The sequence below is a fragment of the Microtus oregoni genome, unplaced genomic scaffold (genome assembly GCF_018167655.1).
Source record: "Microtus oregoni isolate MIOR12 unplaced genomic scaffold, Mior012 000060F_ref0000265, whole genome shotgun sequence".
Classification (NCBI taxonomy): Eukaryota; Metazoa; Chordata; class Mammalia; order Rodentia; family Cricetidae; genus Microtus; species Microtus oregoni.
The window spans coordinates 9,656,662-9,678,369 of record NW_024543870.1 but is presented as its reverse complement, the minus strand read 5'-3'; the positions used below and the strand labels follow the sequence as shown (position 1 = coordinate 9,678,369).

Here is a 21,708-nt window from a genome sequence, read left to right as displayed (position 1 = left end):
GAATAAAATACAAGTGTACCAACTCCAGAAAGTGAATGATAGGTTGCAGCTGCAAAGGCATGTCTAAGTACTTGGCAAACTTTTCAATTCATAGTGCATGCTCCTCCTAAGTTCCCTACCCTAAATTTCTTTTCATTTTTTCTTTATCTGAAAGCCTAGAGGAGACAAAAACAAAACAAACCATACCTTTTATTTTTAATGCACTAACAGTTAAATTAGTGACATTTTTATACACCATGGAAATTTAAAAGTAACCAAATAGTTATTCTACAGTTCTAAAACTATTTTCAGAAAAACAAAAAGTAGACTCTCAGACAAGAGATCTTTTAAATATACCTTGTACTGTCTTCTTAAAATTATCTCAACTTAAAAATGAACTTATCTGTTGCTTACCTGCTGCTCTGGCGTTCTTTAGATGTGTGACCACAGACGTAGCGACATGTCTTGCCACCAAATGCATTTCATTTGGACCCAGTTCATGATCAACAAAAGCAATCTTGTCAGTGTCTTCCAAAGCTTCTGCTGTCATATTGGGGCTTTTATTTTTCCATTTGTGTAATAAAGAAAGATCCTTTTGGCAGGCTTCAAGACCTTCACTTTTTTCATCGTCTATACAGGGCATTCGTTGACACCACATTTGGAGCAAATTTTTCTCATTCTTTTGTCCTCCATATACTGCAGACAAAGGATTTTTTCCTGACATAAAAAATGGTGTCATGGTCTCCAGGCTTTCTTCAGGGTATGGCTGATGAGGAAAGCCATAGCTCGAGAGCACTGCGTTAACAATATTATCTGCTGCTACAGATATTTTGAGTGGGGAAGCATTTGTCTTAATTTCACTTGGCTCTATTGGTTTTGCAGTCTCATAATGAAAAACCCTTGGGTTTTCCCCTTTCCCCATTTCAATGAATGACATCACTTGTTTCAGTGATTCTTCTGTGGAATCATTTGCTTTCTTAAACAATTTTTGTAACACACTGCCTTCAGGGAGAGAATTGTTACCTTTTGTGACTTCCTCAAAAAGTCCAAAGCTGGATTGCCTTTGACTCTGGTCTTCTTCTTTGTTTCTAGAACATGATGGCCCAGCTTTCGAATTGGGCCTTCCCATTGACTCTGGGCTTTTATCTTTATTTTCCACACAGGAACTTGTGTGTGGGGGTGAATTAGGTTTCATCCCATACTTTTCTTTTGTATCATTCTCTGAACTAAGCCCCAAGCCAGATACACTCCTTTGTGGAACATGACTCCTCACACTGGTGTTTCTCACCTTTGATGTAGGCATTTTCACGTGAGATGAAAATTCAACCTGGTTAACAATGTAAACATTCTCAGTCCTTTTGAACCAGCTTTTGTTTGGAAGGTTTGTGATCAAAGACTCACTGAAATGAGTGCATTGGTCTATCAGTGTACCAATGATCTCACTTGCGGCAATGTTCTCTTTCAATATGCTGAGTGGATGTGGCTCCATTTGGCTTATTTCTTTGTCGAGCTTATTCTTGATTATACTAAGCATGTCACTGACAGTAGTGACTGAATACCGAAGTAACTCCGCATGGAATGAATGGACCTGGAGGAGTGTGTTCTGCACATTTTCCTTGGCTAGAGCAGTACTTGGCTTGAGTTCATCACTAAACTTTCTAAATGGTTGTAACTTTGGCAACATTTTTTTGCTTAATTGTCTCTGTTGCACTTGAAAAAGATTGTCTATAGGCATTTTCACTATTTCAGAAAACTCATATTTAGTGATATGCTTAAACTTCAAGTCCACAAACGACTCTAACATGTTTAAGACTCTTTCTACAATCTCTTGCACAATTTGGTGGCTCATAGACACTTGATCTTTCATCTTCGTGTTGAAAGTCTGCATGCCACTGAGAATGTGCTTGGTTGGAGCACTATGCTTACTTTTAGCAGCAACGCGTTCCTTCCTACTTGGTTGGATCCCCTTACTATCTTGAGTAGGTAGCTGAGACAAGAAGCACAGCTGTAATTTTTCAAATAGCATTTCAACAATTTCCCGTCCAAACATATTGATTTGTGATTTTGTATCCTCAGCTCTAGTAGATCCACCTTTAAAGTGATCATAGAATCTGTTTTCACAATCTTCAAGAGGCGGTAAATTTAAAAGCGAAAGTGAATACTCGAGATCTTTTGCTTTAATTGAAATTTCGGTCAAAATGTTTTCAGCTACGGTTAAAAGTTTAGACTTTTCATTTCCTGTATCACTCGTTTCTGTTTGCCATTTGTCAAACATGTTTTTAAAGATGCCTTCTTTAGGAAAAATCTGTTCTAGCTGCGAGGAGACATTTTCTAAGTAAAAACACGCCTGCTGCTCAGGTGGGAAGCCTGCACCCACATTTTGCTTTGGTTGGTGGAAATCACCTAGATTTGATACATTACTTGGAGAAGCCAAATTGTGGTTGTTTGTAGCATATAATTCTTGCAACACTTCATTAATAATTTTTCTTGCTTCAAAAATTTGATCAGTGGGAAGTGCTTTTGTATTTAACATGGCTCTTTTTTGTGCTACTCTTTCAAGTTCTTTCATAATTATTTCTAAAATATCAGTTATTATATTCTTGGCATAAATTCTTAATTCTGAAGCTGGTAGCTTGATTTTCAGTATGGTTTGGGCATCCGCTGTTGGTGGAGTTTGTGGCAGCCCAATGGCAGTTTTGGATCGGTTCTCTCTGGGAGACTTCTCTCCAGCACCTAATTTGGTCTTGCTTCTGGACTTAGTACTGCAAATGCCTAGATGCGGTTTTGTTTTTAATTTAGAGAGAGAGGTAATTTTTGACCTTGCTTTTAAACTTGTTTTGCACCCTGGCCTAGGGCTGTTCTTAGGGCTAAGTTTAGAATTATGCAGCCGAAGAAGGTACATGTCATCATAACTACCTTCAGGGGGAAATTTCTCTTCCAGATGCAGGGAAACAAAATTTGACAACTTATCAAGAACTATTTGAACTAAGTATTTTCCAATTTGCAGTGGTGAATATGGCAAAAAAGCATTTTCTAACACCAGAACATTTAAATTATCTGCATAAAGGTGCACTTGTGGTACCCCGATTCTAGGGGAATTATTTCTTTTCCTTATGGGCTTAGTTTCTCTAAAGCATGGTGGTTTGGCTGATGAGATGTCATTGTTGTCACCCATTTCTACCTCTCTCCAGCTTTTAGTTTTTTTGTACAATGATGTCACAACTACAGAGTGCATTTCTCCCAAAATATTTTCAAGTATATCATTTGATAGGCTGTTAATATGAGACTGAAAGAATCTCTTCTGTGTTATATTTGATGTTTTACTTTTAGGTTTAGACACAATGTAGGGCATTTCATTAAATGGCGGCAAGTGGCCTATGATTTCCATTATGTTTTGACTCAGCTTCTTCAAAACCTCTTCTACTGCACTGAATATTTCAGTTTTTTCTCTTGGTTTTGATTCTCCTTTTCTCATAAATACTTCTTCCAAGACAGCTCTTTGGAGTTCCTTTTCTGTTGTTATTGGGTTTTCTCCTAAGGGGTCATTTGTAAACGGTGGTAATGTGGTCGTTTTTTCCTTTCCTTCGTATCCCAGTAAGACTTCATTTGGTATGGTTAACTGGGAACACCCAGGCTTCTCTGGTGACGATAAAATACCACCCCTTAAAGATCCTTTGTTGTGCAAAATTTTTAGGATGCTATCAACAATTTCACTCACAATGACATTTTTTTGAAATAAAATGTTGTTTGAATATGTGTGCACACTTTGCATCTCTAAGTCTAAATCATTTTTAATGAGCTTCAAAATAGCACTGGCAATGAAATCAGCATAGTCCTTAAGGCCAGTTTGTGATAAGTGGGTTGCAGTTCCAAAATTTTCTCTACAACTGGCAAAAACAGGTTCTGCAAGCTCTTGGCTAGGGTCTGTTTTGGTGGTTGATAATTTTAGGACATTCGCATCAGATTCAAATTTATCTGATTCATGAAAAAAGCTGTCATCTTGTTTACCATTTTCAAATGCTGGGCTAACAAATACATTTTCTTTATTAGACTGAGAGGCAGGAGTCATTAATGAATTTATTCTTTCTGTGGCAAAAGACTGTAACCGATTAAAAATAGTCTCCGTAATGAAGTTCGCATTTTCCTCACATGGGTCAGGCGCAGGTTCCCTGGTGTCTTCATTTCTCTCCTCATGCACCTTATAAACATCAGCTTCAGCTAAATTCTTATGTTTTGGGTGTAAAGAATACCCTGGTTGTTCTTCATCTCTTTGTGTAAGAAAAAGAGATTGTTGGCCCTGTGATTTTGGAGACATATCATAGAAGGCCAATCTCGAGGAAGAAGAATCCTTTGCATTTATGACAAGCATGACCAAGGAACTAAGGTTATGAAGCACAATATCCACTATATCTTTGGATACCAAGATGACATCTGTCTTAGGAACTGACACTTTAGGGATAATATTTGTACCCATAACAACTGGTTCGTAATTTGCTTCTGAGTGTTTGCTAGGAATACTGTATTGCAGAGTGGGCGTGGCAAATGAGAGATTATTCTGATATATAATGTTTTTATAAATATCACATAAGATTCCTTCAATGGTGTCTTGAATTTGAAACTCAAGTATTTTTCGATATTCTGCCTTATTGACTAGCCTTTCAATAACTCCTTCGTGCCGATCTGAAGAGTCTTCTCTGTCGGAACTGGTGCTCTCGCACTTGCCTCTGCATGACACAATATCAAGCACCGTGTTAACAACCTGACTTGCAATATTCTCGGAAACCACAAGGTTATTTGTCAGGAGAGGACTTTCTTGTTCTTTATCCAATTCATGTTTGATACCTTGTAAAATTTTCCTAGCCACTTCTTTTGCGTAAATATTTAATTTGGAAAAAGACAGTTGGCACAATGACTCCATCTGTCCCGGGTTACTATGACTCACTGAACAACAGGGAAATTGCTTATCAGAATGAGAGTCTTCACCTGATAATGTTTGTCTTACCATTCCCTCTTCCTGCTGTACTGCCAAAGTCACTGGGACTCTGTAGTCGACTTGGGGATGAAAGAGAGATTCTACTTTGGAAGCAGCAAAAGTTTCTAAATTTTCTAATATTGCCTGTACAATATCTTCAACTACATTTATTTTGGTCTGTCTGTCAACATTCCAACTCGACTGGATATCACACGGATTTTCGTTTAAGACACGGACAGGTCCGTTTCCTGGATAGGAATGCTCACGAAAGGAAACGTTGGTTGAAAAGATGATGGTTTCACAACTATTTTCACTTACATGTTTTTCTGTCGTGGCAGCTGAATAAAGCTTGTGAAATACGGTCTTGACAACATCATTTACCACTACAGTCACATCTGCGTCAGACACTAAAGGGGCCATCAGCGGATCCATAAATTGAGATGTTTGAGTAGTTGATACAGGAACGTTATAAGGCATACCACTAAAATGAGGATGTGAGATGGAAATAGTATTTACTTGATTGATTAAAGCACTTTGAAAAATTTCATTCAAAATATTTCTTATAATAGGAACAATTGGGGATTTGTGTGGTTCTTTGAGTTTCACTTCAATTTTGCTTAAGGTTCTTTCTAGAACCCACTGGTCAGTACAAAAGGTCCGAGTTTCTTCCCTGGATGATGTTATATCTCTGATGAATTCTCTATTTTGTGTGTCATCGTCTAGAAATGACTCTGATTCAGCTCCTCCAGGAAGGAAATTTCCATAAACTGGTCGATATCTGTAGTTTTCAATGCCTTTGCTCTCAGATTCAGCTTCAGTAAACATATCTTTAGATACTACATCTAAAATTAAATCAACTATGTTTATAAGCATTTGTGTCTCCTGTGGTGAGCTTTTTATATTTTCCTTACAATCTGATGGGTTAATATTTAATTCTGTTTGAATGGCTTTCAGAATAGCGCTTGACACCCTCTTTGCTTGAGTGTATAAAGTGGACTGCAGTGATTTATCATGGGAATCTGTGGGACAAGTTTTGCTTTCAAGTTCCCAACCCGTCTCATTCTCTTTCTTATCTTCATCATTGAGACCACCAACATTTTCCATGTTTCCACTGGCAAACCCTTCCAATTTAGTAAAAACCATGTTCAGAATATCTAAGGCAACGGTCTTCAGTTTATTTGGGCACATTTCTTCTGAGTTCTCAGTTTTTGAAGACCCTGGGATATCGCCTTTTGCTTTGTTTTTGGTGGTGTCTTTATTACCCATCATCATTTTGGAAATTATGTTGGAGATGATGTTCGTGCATTTGGCCATTTCCTCCAAAGTTGAAGCAAATGATAGGCTATCAATGTCAAGGGATTCTGAGATAGTTTTCAATCCAGAATTTACAATGTTGCTCTCAATGTCGATATCACATAATTTTGCAAGGACGTATTCCAGAATTGCTTTGGAAATGAGTTGAACATTAGATAGTGTTGGAGGATCCTTAGTTGACTTCTCTGTGCTTTGCTTACTACAAGATGATTGAGAATCAGGCTGGGCACCTGTGACTTTGCTTAACATTTCATGCAGTGTTTCTCCAATTTCTTCTAACACCTGCAACTTGGGACTCTCTTTCAAATCCTTTTCATTAGTGACACTGTGGTAAAGGCAAGGTGTAGCCAAGTATCGTCGAAAAGAATTTTTATCCTGCTTACTTGACAAAATGTTTTGTTTATTAACATTGTCAGACCCACATAACATTGTAGATACTGCCTTGTCTGTAGAAGTTGAAGTACTTGATTGATCTTCATTTGTACTTGATATCATTTCACAAATGCATGCTAGTAATGGACTTTCTATAATGTCATTGACACTTTTGACTTGGGAGTCTATTGTTTCATTGGAATCAGCAAACATCCCTTTGCTTGTACGACACTTGGTATGGTCTGCCTCCCTAAGATTTGGGATTATCTTGCTGAGTTCTAGTTCATTCTGTATAGCATCTAAAACGATGTTGACTATTTTCATTGTATAAGTACTAAGTTGAGAATGTAATGATTTCTCTGCCAGTAAAGATTTTTTACCTAGCTGCAGTTTTGGACAAATAAATAACTTCAACCTTTTGAAAATTGTATTAATGATCTTATCAGTAATATCATTTACACGCTTAGGTTCACATCCTCCAGATCTTAACTGGGAAGACTTTTCCATCTCTACATTGAGTGAGGATAAATATTTCATTTTCTTTTCACTGTCAAACCATACTTTGAATGGCGTTTTATTTGGTATTTCTTTTGCTGTTTGGGGAGTATCAGAATGATCCGGACAAGTTTGATGAACAGATGAAATGGCATTTTTAATAGTTTTAGGAATGTACTTTGAAGCCTTATGAAGTATATTTATCACAGAATCTGTTATTTCATGTGCAAATGCACAGATTTCTGACCCCGAGAAGTGCTGTTCCATCCATTCTTGATCTGATAGTCCTTGAGACTTTTCTGAGACAAAAGCAGAGGTTTCTTCATCAATTTTGCTTCCTGGGTGATGAGATGAAACCGAAGACATGTCCTTGAGCATTTCTTTTAAAATGTGTTTGACTATGTTTTCTGAAGCCTTTTGTATTTGATTCTTTTGATCTTGGCTGAAAATTGAAGGATCATTAGTCAAGCAGTGTTTTGTCCTTACAATGTCTTCACTACTAAGAGATAACTCCAACTTTAATCCCAAATCATGAGATCCAACTTTACTCTGACACGTAGGTTTTGTTGGTAGTTTATGACTTCTTTTGGATTCAAAATAAGTATCCCTTTTTGTAGGCCAGTGATTAGGAACCTGCTCTAGTGATTTTATTTTTTCATCAGTGAAGGATGAATCAAGCACACTTTTCACAAGGTTATCTATTTCCTCGTCATCGTCTTCAGAATAAAGAACCATGCCTGGGACATTAATAGGGGGGAATGGTTTTTTAGTTCTAAGACCATTAAAGGTCCTTGCGGCAGTGAGTCTATACTTTTCTTCAGCATCAGGAAGATTTCTTACTCTGGGTTGCCTATGTTTTTTAACATCTGCTTTTGCTGGCACCCGGTGAAGCTGAGTTAAGACATCGTCCAGTAGCTGAAGAAGTACTACTGTTTCTTCAGATGCAATAAGTCTCTCATTATTAAGTTCAGTTTGTACATAGCCTAGTATAGTGCTTATTGCTTCTTCTACATAACCAACTAGAGAGGATTGTGAAAAAATATTTGATATTAAGTTTTGTATCTCATCTTTCACAATTTGATTAGCAGCATCAGATTCAGAACTCGTCTTTTGGTCGGTTTTTTGATAAAATTTATGTGGTGGCTCTGTCTTAATTTGTTGATGGAAATGTTTAGTTGTGTCTTCAGGAGGAAGTTCACTTTTCTTATAAGATGCAAGAGTCATCAACTTCTCTAAAATGCTATGCACCATGTCATCTGCCACATCACACATTGGTTCCAAGGTGTAAGCCAGCGTTTCTTCTGAAGTCTTTGTATCCAAGGATGAGTAATATTCACCACTAGCTGATAAAGTGGGTTTAGTATCGATGGTCAGATCTTCTTGTGAAATTATCTGCACACACTTTCTCTCAACGGCCGACTCCAGCTTCTCAAGCATGTTTTCCACAATCTCCGAAGCGACCGAGCATATGTCAACATTTGAGAGCATGTCCTCCCTTTCTGTGTCACATGGGTCCACAAAGACCTCAGCAGTCACAGAGGAAAGAGAAGGAATGGCCTGGGTTAAGTCAGACATGATTTCTTGAAAGATACTTTCTAAAATGAGCTGCGTTTCTCCTTTCAAGTGACATTTAAAGTTGACAAAAACGTTCTTTAGATTTTTCATCTGATCCATGGCCTTTGATTTTTTATCATACAGAAACGGGCTCTCTAAACTATCTGTTTCTGTGGTAGCATCTTTAGATTTCTTGGTGCTGGTTTCTAACGATGGCAAAAGTTGACTATCCGATTTGCTGCTTCCTATCTTAGGAAATGGATATTCCACGCTGGTTTTGTTGTAATTGACTTGTGAGGATATCGACTGTCCTCTCACTTGATATGTTTTGCCAATAACTGTTTTCTCCACGTGTGCTGAAGGGGGTTTCAAAGGCGTGGGTGGTTTCTTGACTGGCATGTCACCAGCAAACATGCATGGCTCTGCTTGAAATGGTTTAGCCGTGAAGCTTCTGTATGTAAAGCCCTCACTGCACGTACTACAGAAACTTGAGCTATCCGAAGAAAGGTCTGAGTCATCAGACACTGGATAAGTACTACTCTGCACTCTTTCTTCATATTTTGTGATGGCTGGATATAATATACTGGTCACTGTAGCTACAACCCACGTCATTATGTTTTGAATTATGCCATTTAGTTCATCAGAAGTTATCTAGAAAGAAGACATTCAGATAAAAGAAGTCATATAAACATTTATTCCATATTTGGAAGATACGGGGATAGGATTCAATTTTCATGTTAAACAATTATATAATAATAATATCATAAGTAGAATACCAGCACCATTTATAAAAAAAAGACAGAATCTACTCATAATTTCAGACTGTTTTAAACTGCTTTACTTCATACCAGAAAGAAATATTTTGAGCATAAAATTTCATTTTATTTATATACCTTAAGAAACTATAAAAATTATTTCCCAACATTCATAACTTGAGTAAATATCTTTAAATTTAAAGTTATCAAATTGCTATTTAGTCACAACTCACAAAATGTTTTAGAAAAAAAATGTGATATCAGAGCTGTGATATATTTTGAAAACAGATAAATTTGTTTCAAAGTATTTCTCCAAAAAGATACAGTAAAAGTATTTTTAATTCTTCAGAAGCATTTGTCTAACTTCTATATCAGGATGAAAAATAAACCATCTTAGTATCTATTCCATGCCATAATAATAAGTACACAGTCTGTTTTTATGGAATACAGAATTAGTACATTTTAAACTAGCTGTGTAGCTAACATGACTTATCAGTAAAAATGATCTAGGAAAGCAGAAGATAGATGACTGAAAATGCAAGACATGATAGAAAGGCTGGCAGGCTGTTCCCATCCAAAATAGATCTACAGTCAACATCACAAGAAAAGATCAAATCTTTGTAGCACCCTCTCTGCTGATCCATTTTGAAGCTCATAGAAGAGCCTAATGAAAGGCCACTCAGCTCTAATCCCCCAATTCCTTAAAATAGCTTTTCACTACTATTGTAGATGATGACTAACGTGTTGAGAAGCACAGATCAAGACAAGTATAAAAATCTAGGTTACATAAATATGCCCTTAATTGAAAGTTCCATTAATAAATTATAAATTTTAAGATAGGAGATACTTATTCTAAATGAACAATACTGAACATACGCATTAAAATATCTAAGGTATTTTCTTATACAAGATATAATGAGCAACAGAACCATACTGATGTTCTTAAACTAGGTGAAGCATAAAGCATTTCCAATTGTAATATAAAAAAGAAGGCAACATCTAAAGTTTTGCATGTAACAAAATGAGGATGAAGGAATCATAGTTCTTCCATTTCTTTCAATTATATTAAACAGAAGCTTTCCGTGTGCTCTATGACTTATTAACTGTGCAGGAATCAATGGGAAAAGACCAACTGCTGTGATCTTACTCAATATCCCTGACAACTCAGACTAGACAGAGTTAAATGTTATTAAAATATTCCTTCTTTTATTTTCCCTCCTCAAGTCTCAGCTCACAGGTGAGCAAGTACCTTTACCTGTGCTCTTTGGTAGCAGGTTCTTCCTATGAGAATTGCTAGAGATGGATTCAGGTATCTCAACTCATTCTCTCCGGAGTTCAACATCAATATCTGCAAAGCTACACTGATCAATAATATCTCATGAGAGATGAGATCCTGTTATCTCATTCTGCTTCTCAGGGCTAGGTCCCTGAATGCTTCTCCGTGTCATACCCAAGAGACTGTCCTAAAGCACCAAGAGTATTTTTTGATAACAACTTTACACTAAAAGGAAACTATTCAAATTATCTAAAAGTTAACTTCTAATACAAGACAACGGGTATGACCAACAAATAATAGCAGATGATTATTGGCATCTGAAATACATTTTTTTCTAGAATGGCATATGGCAATTAGTATACTGTCTTATCAGTAAATTTTTTTTCTTATCAGTAAATTTTATGATACATACTTTATCCTGCAAGCAATTTTGTAGATTTTGCTGCCTGTAAAGTTAAGAAATAGTTATGATTTGTTAAGTTAGAACACATAATTTATAAAAATGCTTTTAAAGTTCATATTACTTATTGTTTTTTTTTTTTTTTTTTTTTTTTGGTTTTTCGAGACAGGGTTTCTCTGTGGTTTTGGAGCCTGTCCTGGAACTAGCTCTGTAGACCAGGCTGGTCTCGAACTCACAGAGATCCGCCTGCCTGTGGCTCCCGAGTGCTGGGATTACAGGCTGGGATTAAAGGCTGGGATTAAAGGCTGGGATTAAAGGCTGGGATTAAAGGCTGGGATTAAAGGCTGGGATTAAAGGCTGGGATTACAGGCTGGGATTAAAGGCTGGGATTAAAGGCTGGGATTAAAGGCTGGGATTAAAGGCTGGGATTAAAGGCTGGGATTAAAGGCTGGGATTAAAGGCTGGGATTACAGGCTGGGATTACAGGCTGGGATTAAAGGCTGGGATTAAAGGCTGGGATTAAAGGCTGGGATTAAAGGCTGGGATTAAAGGCTGGGATTAAAGGCTGGGATTAAAGGCTGGGATTACAGGCTGGGATTAAAGGCTGGGATTAAAGGCTGGGATTAAAGGCGTGCTTATTGTTTCTTTTTTATGAGAGTTCTACATAAACACAAAATACCCTAAACTTTGCTTTGTTCTCTTGAATGTTCTTATGTAATGTTTTCCTAAGATATGTGCCTTTAGACTCAAAAATGTGCTTTATTTTCTCAGGGGAGTAGAACAACAACATATTACATAAACAGCCTGTGTCTGGTAGTTGGAACTCTGATAAACCTTTGATATGTATGTTTTCCGGTTCTCCAGAGATTAACACAGGATAAGAAAAAAAGGAAAAGAAGATCAGTCTATCCTATCTGCTAACAGAGACAATGGAGTAATGGCTTTTATGATCATAGCTCTCTTGTATCCCTTTATCTGCATTTTCAGATCCTAAAGTCCCATCCTCCTTTTGCTACATCTCACAGCAGAAAGAGAACGTGTGGACTACTGTTCTAGAATCATGGGTTTCTGGCTGCATTCAAAGCTAGCTTCAGTCATCATCATGCAATGATGTGATGAACACATCCTTTCAGGTGTTGTAATTAGATTTACTATTATATACTAAAGGGTAGATTTATAAAAATGTGTAAGAACGCAATAATTAAAAATTTTGTTAAATAAGTCTAGACATCTATTTCTAATCATTCCAAACATAAACTATTTGCCTAATCTCTTTCTAATACATTCCAAAATTATTTTTCTCAAAATCTAAAACAAAATGTGGAAAAAACATCTGTTTAAATATTGCAACGTACCTGTGTGGCAACAAAACAAAACAAAATACTTCAATAGTTTCAGCTCAGGAATGTTTTTGGGAGCATGGCATAGTAGCTGGATTTTCAGATAGATAGGGGACCGAGGTAGAAAGATTGAGTTCATGATGAGATAGGCCAGGACTAAGGCAGGAGAGAGGAGGAAAAAGAGAGAGAAGAAACAGGTGAGAAAGATGCTTGAAGAGAGGAAAGAAACAGGAGAGGGGAGGTGACAATAGTCCACAGACTAGAACTTTTCTCAGATTTAGTTTGTTAAATAAACTCCAAGTTCCAAACATTCCTTCTTTTATTTATTCAACTTTGGTTGTCTAAACTTAACTTTTAGTTTACTTTTTCTGTCTTAAGGCATAGACTAGAGTCCTATAGTTCTCTACACTGACAGTATACCATGTGTCCAAAAAGGGAGCAAAGACCTCTCAGAGACATAAAGAAATGACTGAAAAGACGGAATTAAATATTGATTCTATTCTCAAGCTCACTCTTCAAGTTTTCAAGCAATGAGGTTTCAGTAAATCTAAGTAGATTACAAAAAGGGGAAGATTTCATGTAGTCATGTACTTGAGCAGTTACCAAAATATGAATGCAAAGTTCTATGTTAATAATTTGGATACTTACATAGTTGAGTAAACAGGAGAAGAAAAAATACCCTGGGGTGGAGGACCACCCTGCGATCCTAAGCATCAAGAAAAGAAAACGATAATTTATATTCATCCTCAATAGCATTTAAAATGGCAACAACATCATCAAATAACCTGTTCTTACTAGTAACTGACTAGTGTACAAGCTTTTCAGGATATTACACAACAATTTCCAAAGTTCTTAGCACAGAGTTCAATGTATTATAAAATCTGAACTCCTTAACCACCTCTCAGTGCCTAGTCTTTTGTGTGTATCCTATAGCCTATAGACAGAGTCAAATTTAATATTCTACTGTAATATCCTTCCAAAGCCTCTGGACTGTTGTTGCCTTGGTCATTTCCTTTGGAGAACCTTGCATTTATACTTCTTATTTTTAAACGTTCTGCTGAGTCTGTGGTAAATCCTTTGAAATCTTTCCTTGCAACTCATCTAAATAAATAGACATCCTTCTTTAGCATTTTGAAATCACACTACCATGCTCACATTAAGTTCTTTATAGGGACTGGAAAGAGGGATCATCGTGTTAGAGCGCATACTGCTCTCACAGAGAACCCATGTTCTGTTGCCAGAAGCCATGCCAAACATCTTACAAATGCTTGAAACTCCCACAGTTTTCATCCTCTCATTTTTTCAGAACCCTGAACTTGCTCACGTGCACCCTAAGACATACACACAAAAAATTTTTACAAATGAAATGTATATTAAATGTAAAAAAAACAAAAATTCATGTTCCTATAATTACAAGCTAACTTGTGTATCTTGAAAATGTAATAGTTTTACCATAATATTTTCAGCAATAACTATTCATGGAATATACTATGGTTTATGCTTCCTTAGAAGTTGTTCACCAATTTGTCATTTGCCTTGTTCCACTGAAATGTCTGAGTTACTTTGTATGTAACATAATATGATTCTGTTTCTGTCTATGGCTAATAAAGATGTAGGCAAGGTCTTTCTTCAGAACATCTGCACTGCTTTACTGGATAAAATGTGTAGATTTGTGTATGCTAATTATGCAAATAAATAGGAAACAGAAGTCTTAGAATTAACTGTCAAGAGAAAATTTGTGTTTAGATTTAGAGATATTTCAAAATCAATTTAATTAGCAATTCTTAATTTTTTCAAATAGTGAATAGCATATATATAAACTATATTAAATTCTATACCTTTTTCAGTTTGTGTGGCTTTGTTTTTATGAATTTTATGGTTTTGGAGAAGATGCTGAGATTATGAATGCACAGAAAAAAGTCAAATGTAGTGGCGTGTACTTTTAAAACCTGTGCTGGGGAGATGGACTAAAGCAGATCCCGTGAACTCTGTAGAGAGCCTGCTTATCCTGGTATGCTCAAATACGAGGCCAGTGTGAATCCCTCATTAAAAGAAACCCCCCCTCTGTCTCTCCATCTCTTTCTCTCCTCTCTCTTTCTCTCTCTCTCTCTCTCTCTCTCTCTCTCTCTCTCTCCCTCCCTCTCTCTCTCTCTCTCTCTCTCTCTCTCTCTCTCTCTCTCTCTCACACACACACACACACACACACGTAACATGAAAGAGTTTTCATTAACAGTAATCACCACAGAAAATCACTTTACTGAATGGGCTCAAATAATGATTAAATGAGCCAATTTCTCAAGCCAAGAGAATTTTTTAAGACACTGGGTCCTGTTTCAGGTTAGGTATTTTGTTATAGGAACAAAAATGTAATAATACAAAGAATAGATAGATAGATGATAGATAGATGATAGATAGATAGATAGATTGATTGATTGATTGATGAGGAGTAGATAAAGAACATTGGTATGTAGAGTTATCCTTTGGTATCATTAAGATATTGGTTTGAGGACAAAGATCAAGTTCATGGATCTGCAGGTCCTTGGTACAAAGTAACATAGGATTTTCACATAACCTATCCTTATCTCCTGCACATTGTGCTCTATAATAGTACAAAACAAACAATGCACAGTGCATTTATAAATGGTTGTTATTCTGCATTGTTTACATAAGAACCACAGGATATAAGTACACATGCTGTGTATAGATGCAACAAGTATTGACATCAACAGTATATAACTCAGCTTTGTGTATTTGTTAATATGTTAGTATGTTAGTATGGACACTTTGCTGTACACTGAAAGATGGATCATCAGGAGAGAGCAGGAGGGTAAAAAGCTTAAGGGTGTCTTGGAAGGAAAAACAAAAGAAAAGGGAAACACACAAATCTGGAGAGCATTATGTTACATGAAGTCAGTCAAAGGTGCTGAAATGTAACTCTCACATGTTCTTTACATGTGGAACATAGACTATCAAACTCAGAAAAGCTGAATATGACAGACTTGAAGGAAAAGGACATGAAGTGATATTGGTCACAGTTTTGTCTTTTGTAAAACCAATAAATATTATGGATTCATTATGCAGTGTGATTTTTGTTAGCAGTATTTTATTGAAGGAATATCTTCTGTGTTCTAACCACGCACACATGCAAAACACATGCACAAGTGTGACTGAGGTGAAAGATATATTGACTGCCTTAGTACACAGCTTATATATGTATATATGTATATCAATAACTTTATATGTCTCCAATGATTAGGAAGGTTATTGTGAATTCATAAAATTTTATTTGTAAACTATGCCTCAAAGTCTGGAAGATAGGAAAAGACAAGCTACTAGACAAGTGAAAAAGACATTAAAATATAACCATAAAATGTTAGAAAATGTTGTCTCAATTTTGATGTGATCCTGAGAAATATCTCATTAAAACCCACATGAAATTAAAACACATGAAACCTTTGAAGGCTTTTGGAACATTGAGAAAAAGAGGACAGAAAACAGAGGATGCACCCAAACAGGGAGTGTGCTTTGCCACTGTGCTTCCTAGAAAACTCAGAAATGACACCTGTAAACATTCACCAAAATCACTTCCTGGACGTTAGCAAAACACAGACAAATTAATAGACATTCTACAGTAGAAGGTGGGACGTCCAGGTGGTTTCAACCCTACACAAAGAACTTGGGGTAACAAATGAATGTTGACAGCAGAAGAAAGAGTCTTCCTCTGGGACTCAGGGATGAGCATGTCAATTGCTCAGCCCTGAAAACAAACATACAAGTAACATCATTCAGAATAAGCATGTTGTACTTAAGCATTTAGGAATATATATGTATATAAATGTACATTAATTATATATATATATATATATTAATAAGAAGAAGTCAGGATATATGGCAGGGTTTGGAGGGAAGAAAGAAAAGGGGAAAAGATGTTATTGTAGCAAAACCTCAAAAATAAATAATCAGAATCAGAAAACTCTTTCCTCATGCCTCAAATAATATTCCTACCCATTCTCCTCATACATGATGTAGTTTTATGCACACTCTTTATTGTATTTATAAACTTGGTTTGTGTGTGTCTAGATGTTTCTTCCATTACAGGGTCAAAGCTCTCAGAAACAGTCCTGAAAACCTTTTCCATCTATGTTCAGTTCACTGTACAAGACCGAGCAGAAATCACTGCATTCAGACGTTAGCTAGCAGAGAATGTGGAACTGTATAGCAAGCGGCTGGTGGAAGACTGTTTTAACAGCTGCATGATTTCCAGCTGATGCTTACCTGGCTCAGCAATGTAACTTGATCTTTTGCTTGGTCTTCCATTCCAGTCCCCTTGCATCTCCTTCTACATAAACAGCAACAAGAGATTTCTCCAAATTTTTATCACCAACTTACATTTATATGTTTAAATTTAAATATAATATTGTTAAGTTTCTCACAAATTTCCATTTGTAAGAAATATTTATTTTGTGCTTATTTTATACCTATTATTTATAGAATTAAAATTAATATAATAAAAAATGTCCAAAATACTATAACTCACACAGCTGATGATTTCCTAACTTTGATACTCAGCATATACTTTATTCATGTCAAATACAGTATCATTAGAAAATTTAATGAAATTAGATATGGTTGGAATTGGCATTAGAAATGGAAACTGAAGACTTATATGGTCTTATATAAGAGGAAGGTTCTCTGTCCCTGCTATGGTACCTCTTTCCTACAATATAGCATTTTCTGGTAACCCTAAATTAACACATCAAGAAGGCAAAGTAGTTAATTTAATAAGAAGTAGTGTAGCAGTTCAGTGGTGCTGAAAAAGAGAGCATGTACCCTCCATGAATGATTGTGAGTTTCTGTACCTTTCTGGGCACTATACCTGCTTGCAGAAAAAAAAATGACAATAAGCATCTCCATTTTTCAATATTTGAAACGTGAAAGCAAGCAATAAAAAAATATCTGGTGGATTTTAAGTTTTGCCCTGAGTGCCATAGAACAGTTAAGTTTGGTATCTGTGAGCATCTGCTACCCATTAAGGAGTAACATGGAAAGTGAGCAGAGCATGCAATGCTCAGAAAGGTGGATAACACAGTTCAGACATACTGTGTCTGTGTAGTGAGGTGAACTGTTTCCTTGTATGTAACGAAGTGTTCTCATTGTGCAGCCTGGAGTATTGCAATAATCAATCAGCACTGTATATTATCATGCCGATTTTTACTTACAATCGCATGAACAAACTTGACACGTCCTTTTTGGCCTCTTTTTCCTTGTAATGTTGTGAAAATGGATGAAACAAAAGTGTGGCTACAATATGTTTTAAGATACTGTTTTAACAGGTCTTCTTGATTTATTAAAAGTTAGATGCTTTAAAGTATGATAAACAATATGGCTATTCCAACAGTTAAAATTTTTCCTGACAGTAATTTGACAAAGCTAGTGACACAACAGATTAGTGAACTAACTATGCAAATATTTCTTTATAATAAAATGTATCTCAGAGGCATACCATGGTGAACATGACACATTTTAGATATTCTGCATTTTTATTCTGCATTATTTGATGTCAACTCTTCTGCATTATGGGTCACATAAAATTATGTCTTTTTCTTCTTTAATATGAATAATTCATTAGGAGATAATTTATTAAATATCTTCTATCAAAATGTTTGAAAACCATGTAAACTCCTTAGCATAATAAATTAACACCATGATAATTTTGGGACTGCGGGTATTGATTTTATTCCTAAGATAATAGGTTGATAATTTATAAATAATATTCATTTCATATGTAATGGCTATACATTTGGGTCCCAGTGATAACTTTTTATGTGCAGATTATCTGATTACTGATGAAAAACGATCAATCAGTGTCATTAGAAACCGTCCAAGAAGCTCACCTGAGTCCTCTGAGGGTTATGTGTAGGTACCACCCTGATGATGGGTTATTACATTTTTACAATTGTATGATAAAGTTCATGGATTAAGTTATACTGTAAGGTTAAAGAGTGGCATTTTCATATATTAAAATGACCATAAGGTATCTCAATTATTTTGATTCAATCTAGAGTAAATTTAATGTTACATACCTCTTCTTTTTGAGGCCCCAAAGATGCGTGTGAAAGTCTAGTAGTCTTTGTGGGTGAATTTTGAGCTGAAATAACTGAATCTCTGGCTGATGTGTTTAAAGGGACTGGAGAGAAAAAAAATAGTTTTAAAAATGAAAGCACTGTAGTGCCAAAGGAGAATCATAATTTGCAGGCTTGCTCTAACATTCTTCCCACTAAACCGCTACCCTCACCAGAATAATCACAGTCAGAAATCTGTTTAAGTTAAGCTAACTTCTCCAAGGATAATATCTTTCTAGATGACACTTCTTCCCAAATGCTTCCAAAGAAAAAGTCTGAAATCCTTATCTTGTGATGAGCGAAAGAGCTTATTCTCAAGAAACAAACAAGGCCCATTGACAAAATGGACTGTTATAATTGTATTCAGTCTGCAAAATGATGGAGGAAGGTCATTGGCTAATAAAGGAACTGCTCTGGCCCATTTTATTGGTTAGAGGATAGGTGGGAGGAGTAAACAGAACAAAATGCTGGGAGGAAGAGGAAGTGAGGTCAGACTCCACAGCTCTGCTCTCCTGAGCAGATGCCTCAGCAGAGACGCCATGCTCCTGGCTCCTGGGCAGACGCATGCTAAGAAGCTCCGACCCAGGATGGACATAGGCTAGAATCTTCCCGGTAAGCGCACCTAGGGTCGCAACACAGATGATTAGAAATGGGCTAAATTAATATGTGAGAATTAGCCTAGAAGAGGTTAGATAGAAATGGGCCAAGCGGTGTTTAAAAGAATACAGTGTCCGTGTAATTATTTCGGGGCATAAGCTAGCCTGGCAGGCGGCTGGGGTGTTGGGGACGCAGCCCCGCCGCCGCCCTTATTACTTCAAATGACAACTTTGATTTTAGGCAAAAAGCAAAGTGACGAAAAGCTGTTTTTAGAAGATTTTTTCTTTTTTTTCTCATAGTTTGAGCATTGAGTTTATTTAGTGGATTGCTAAAGGGAAGGGAGTGAAGGAGAGGAGGAGGGAGAGAGGGAGGGAGGGAGGGAGGGAGGGAGGGGGGAGAGGAAGGAGGGAGAGAGAGAAAGAGAGAGAGAGAGAGAGAGAGAGAGAGAATAGGGAGAGAGAGAATAGGGAGAAGAGGCAGCAGCCAGCTGTTCAGAAGAGAAATGGGACAGAGAGAAAGATTTTTTTTTCACAGCAAGATGTGTAGTAAACTAAAGAGAGAAAGAAGTGATTGGAGGAAGGCTACTTCAAAAATAAAAAAGTCGTACTAATCATTCCTTTTAAAATTAGGTAAAACACTTTTAAAACCATACAATGGAGTATAATTATATACTTAATAACAGAATGAGGAGTACTGTTCAAAATCTTACCTCTTTCATCACTTGTTTTTTTCGTCATTCCATTTCTCTATATGATAAAACATTAAATGAAAAATATAAGTAACAGTACTCAGGAAGACCTTTTTATCTCCTATCAGAAAATCAAATTAATCCAGATGCTTTCTCCTCTTCCTGCTCTAAGTTTGCCGTCAGAAGTGTGCCAGACACAGTGCCTATCACTGACTTCCCAGGATACTTTCTGCTGTCTCAAATCTAGTTCAATATTGAGTTAAATTTCTAGCAATATAGACCTTACTCCTCTTCCAGTTTGTACTTTATTTAAAGGCACAGTGAGACGTTCAATGGATAATTCCAAAACTTAGTCATTCAACAGGATACAGGGAGCTATACTACCATTTCAAACATCCTGCAACACTATAAAATGCTTATTTAAAATACTCATTAGGACCAGAGTAAAAATTAGTCACTCCCGATGAAGGAAATACTTTCTTTATGACTCCCTGGATAATGTGTCCTCAAGAACGGTGCTGCCTCACTCACCTTTGCATATAATTGACTCAATTTGCATTCAATTCAATAAGAAAATTAAAACAATTTTCTTATTTTTCCATGTTTTAGCTTATCCCAGTGCTTGGTCTACATGAGCATACATTTCTTAGACTACCAACAAATAGCAGTATTATATATATAAATAAATAAATAAATAAATAAATAAATAAATATATAGTATATTATCATCACTGTTGATAACGGGTTGTGGATTTGCTTCTGATAAATTTCACAGTACATGAGTAATATAGCTAAGCTGACACTTCCTTGCCCAGGGAGTGGAACCCTTTTTCTTGCAAGAATTCATTTCCCCTAATAACGCCAGGTTAGTAAAAGAGGTCACATGCGTAAATGGAACTTAAGCAGAGGAAGTAACACTAACCACATCATTGAAACATTTTTAGCTTTTGTTCTAAATTGCTGTTCTGTACCTCTGGCTGGTAAGCAACTGAGGATCCTGACATTTTCGTGACATTCTTCGAACTACTCTGAGACTGATTAACAACAGTGGACGCTTGCCCTAGGAGTAAATGAGAAGAAATCCTTTGGTTTTGAACATGCTGTTAAGTGCAACAAACTATTTCCTTAAAGTAGTTATTTAAATTTTAAATATTCTTGAGCAACAATACTTCTAAAAGAGACACAGACAACTGAAAATATCATTCAATCAGTGATATAGTATATTGGGATTCCTCATATAAATGTTCCCCGCGATGGTTGTCATTAATCCATCATTCCATCTCCAAGAGTACTGATGTATAACTCAGTATTATTTTGTGTTTTCTGAAATTTTGCATGAATGAAATGATACAGTGTGTACACTTCTCCTTTGCTTTTGTTTTTGGGTAAGAACTGTGAATTTTTATACATATATATCTAACATATATCTATAAAACTATTGATTTGTCTCTGTATCCATTTCAGTTAAATTGAATAAATCTTTATCATAAAAACTACCTGGGCTATATGGTAATTATAACTTAAGTAACCTTAAAAACTTTATCAAAGTGATCACCCTATTATAATATCTGTCACCAGTGGGTCATAAGTACTTTTCTTTCACATATTTCTATCAATACTTAATAAGCAGAGAAAATAATTCATTTAAAGACATAGTAAAAAACGTAAAAAAGTAATGATCCAAACAGGCAGCTCTAAACTCAGTAAAAATGAAAACAAGACTGAGCAGGGAAAGGAGAAGACATCAATCAGCACAGCAGAGATTACAGATAATTGCCAAATGATAAAGAAAGAAGTACAATACAAGAGGGATGTTATGAAAACTTACTTAAAAGACAATGCTC

At 36.2% G+C, this 21,708-nt stretch overlaps 1 protein-coding gene across 1 annotated transcript in view; it reads right to left on the bottom strand.

The window, feature by feature from the left end:
• The window catches only part of Fsip2 (fibrous sheath interacting protein 2), a 65,054-nt gene that overhangs the window by 26,623 nt on the left and 16,723 nt on the right, over nucleotides 1-21,708 (bottom strand). Inside the window, exons 10-16 of the mRNA XM_041639891.1 lie at nucleotides 20,801-20,924; nucleotides 19,886-19,920; nucleotides 18,541-18,644; nucleotides 16,733-16,796; nucleotides 13,106-13,163; nucleotides 11,130-11,163; nucleotides 394-9,337 (exon numbers count right to left, since the gene is read on the bottom strand). Of these exons, the coding sequence (XP_041495825.1) occupies nucleotides 394-9,337; nucleotides 11,130-11,163; nucleotides 13,106-13,163; nucleotides 16,733-16,796; nucleotides 18,541-18,644; nucleotides 19,886-19,920; nucleotides 20,801-20,924 (9,363 nt within the window). The remainder of the gene's footprint in view (nucleotides 1-393; nucleotides 9,338-11,129; nucleotides 11,164-13,105; nucleotides 13,164-16,732; nucleotides 16,797-18,540; nucleotides 18,645-19,885; nucleotides 19,921-20,800; nucleotides 20,925-21,708) is intronic.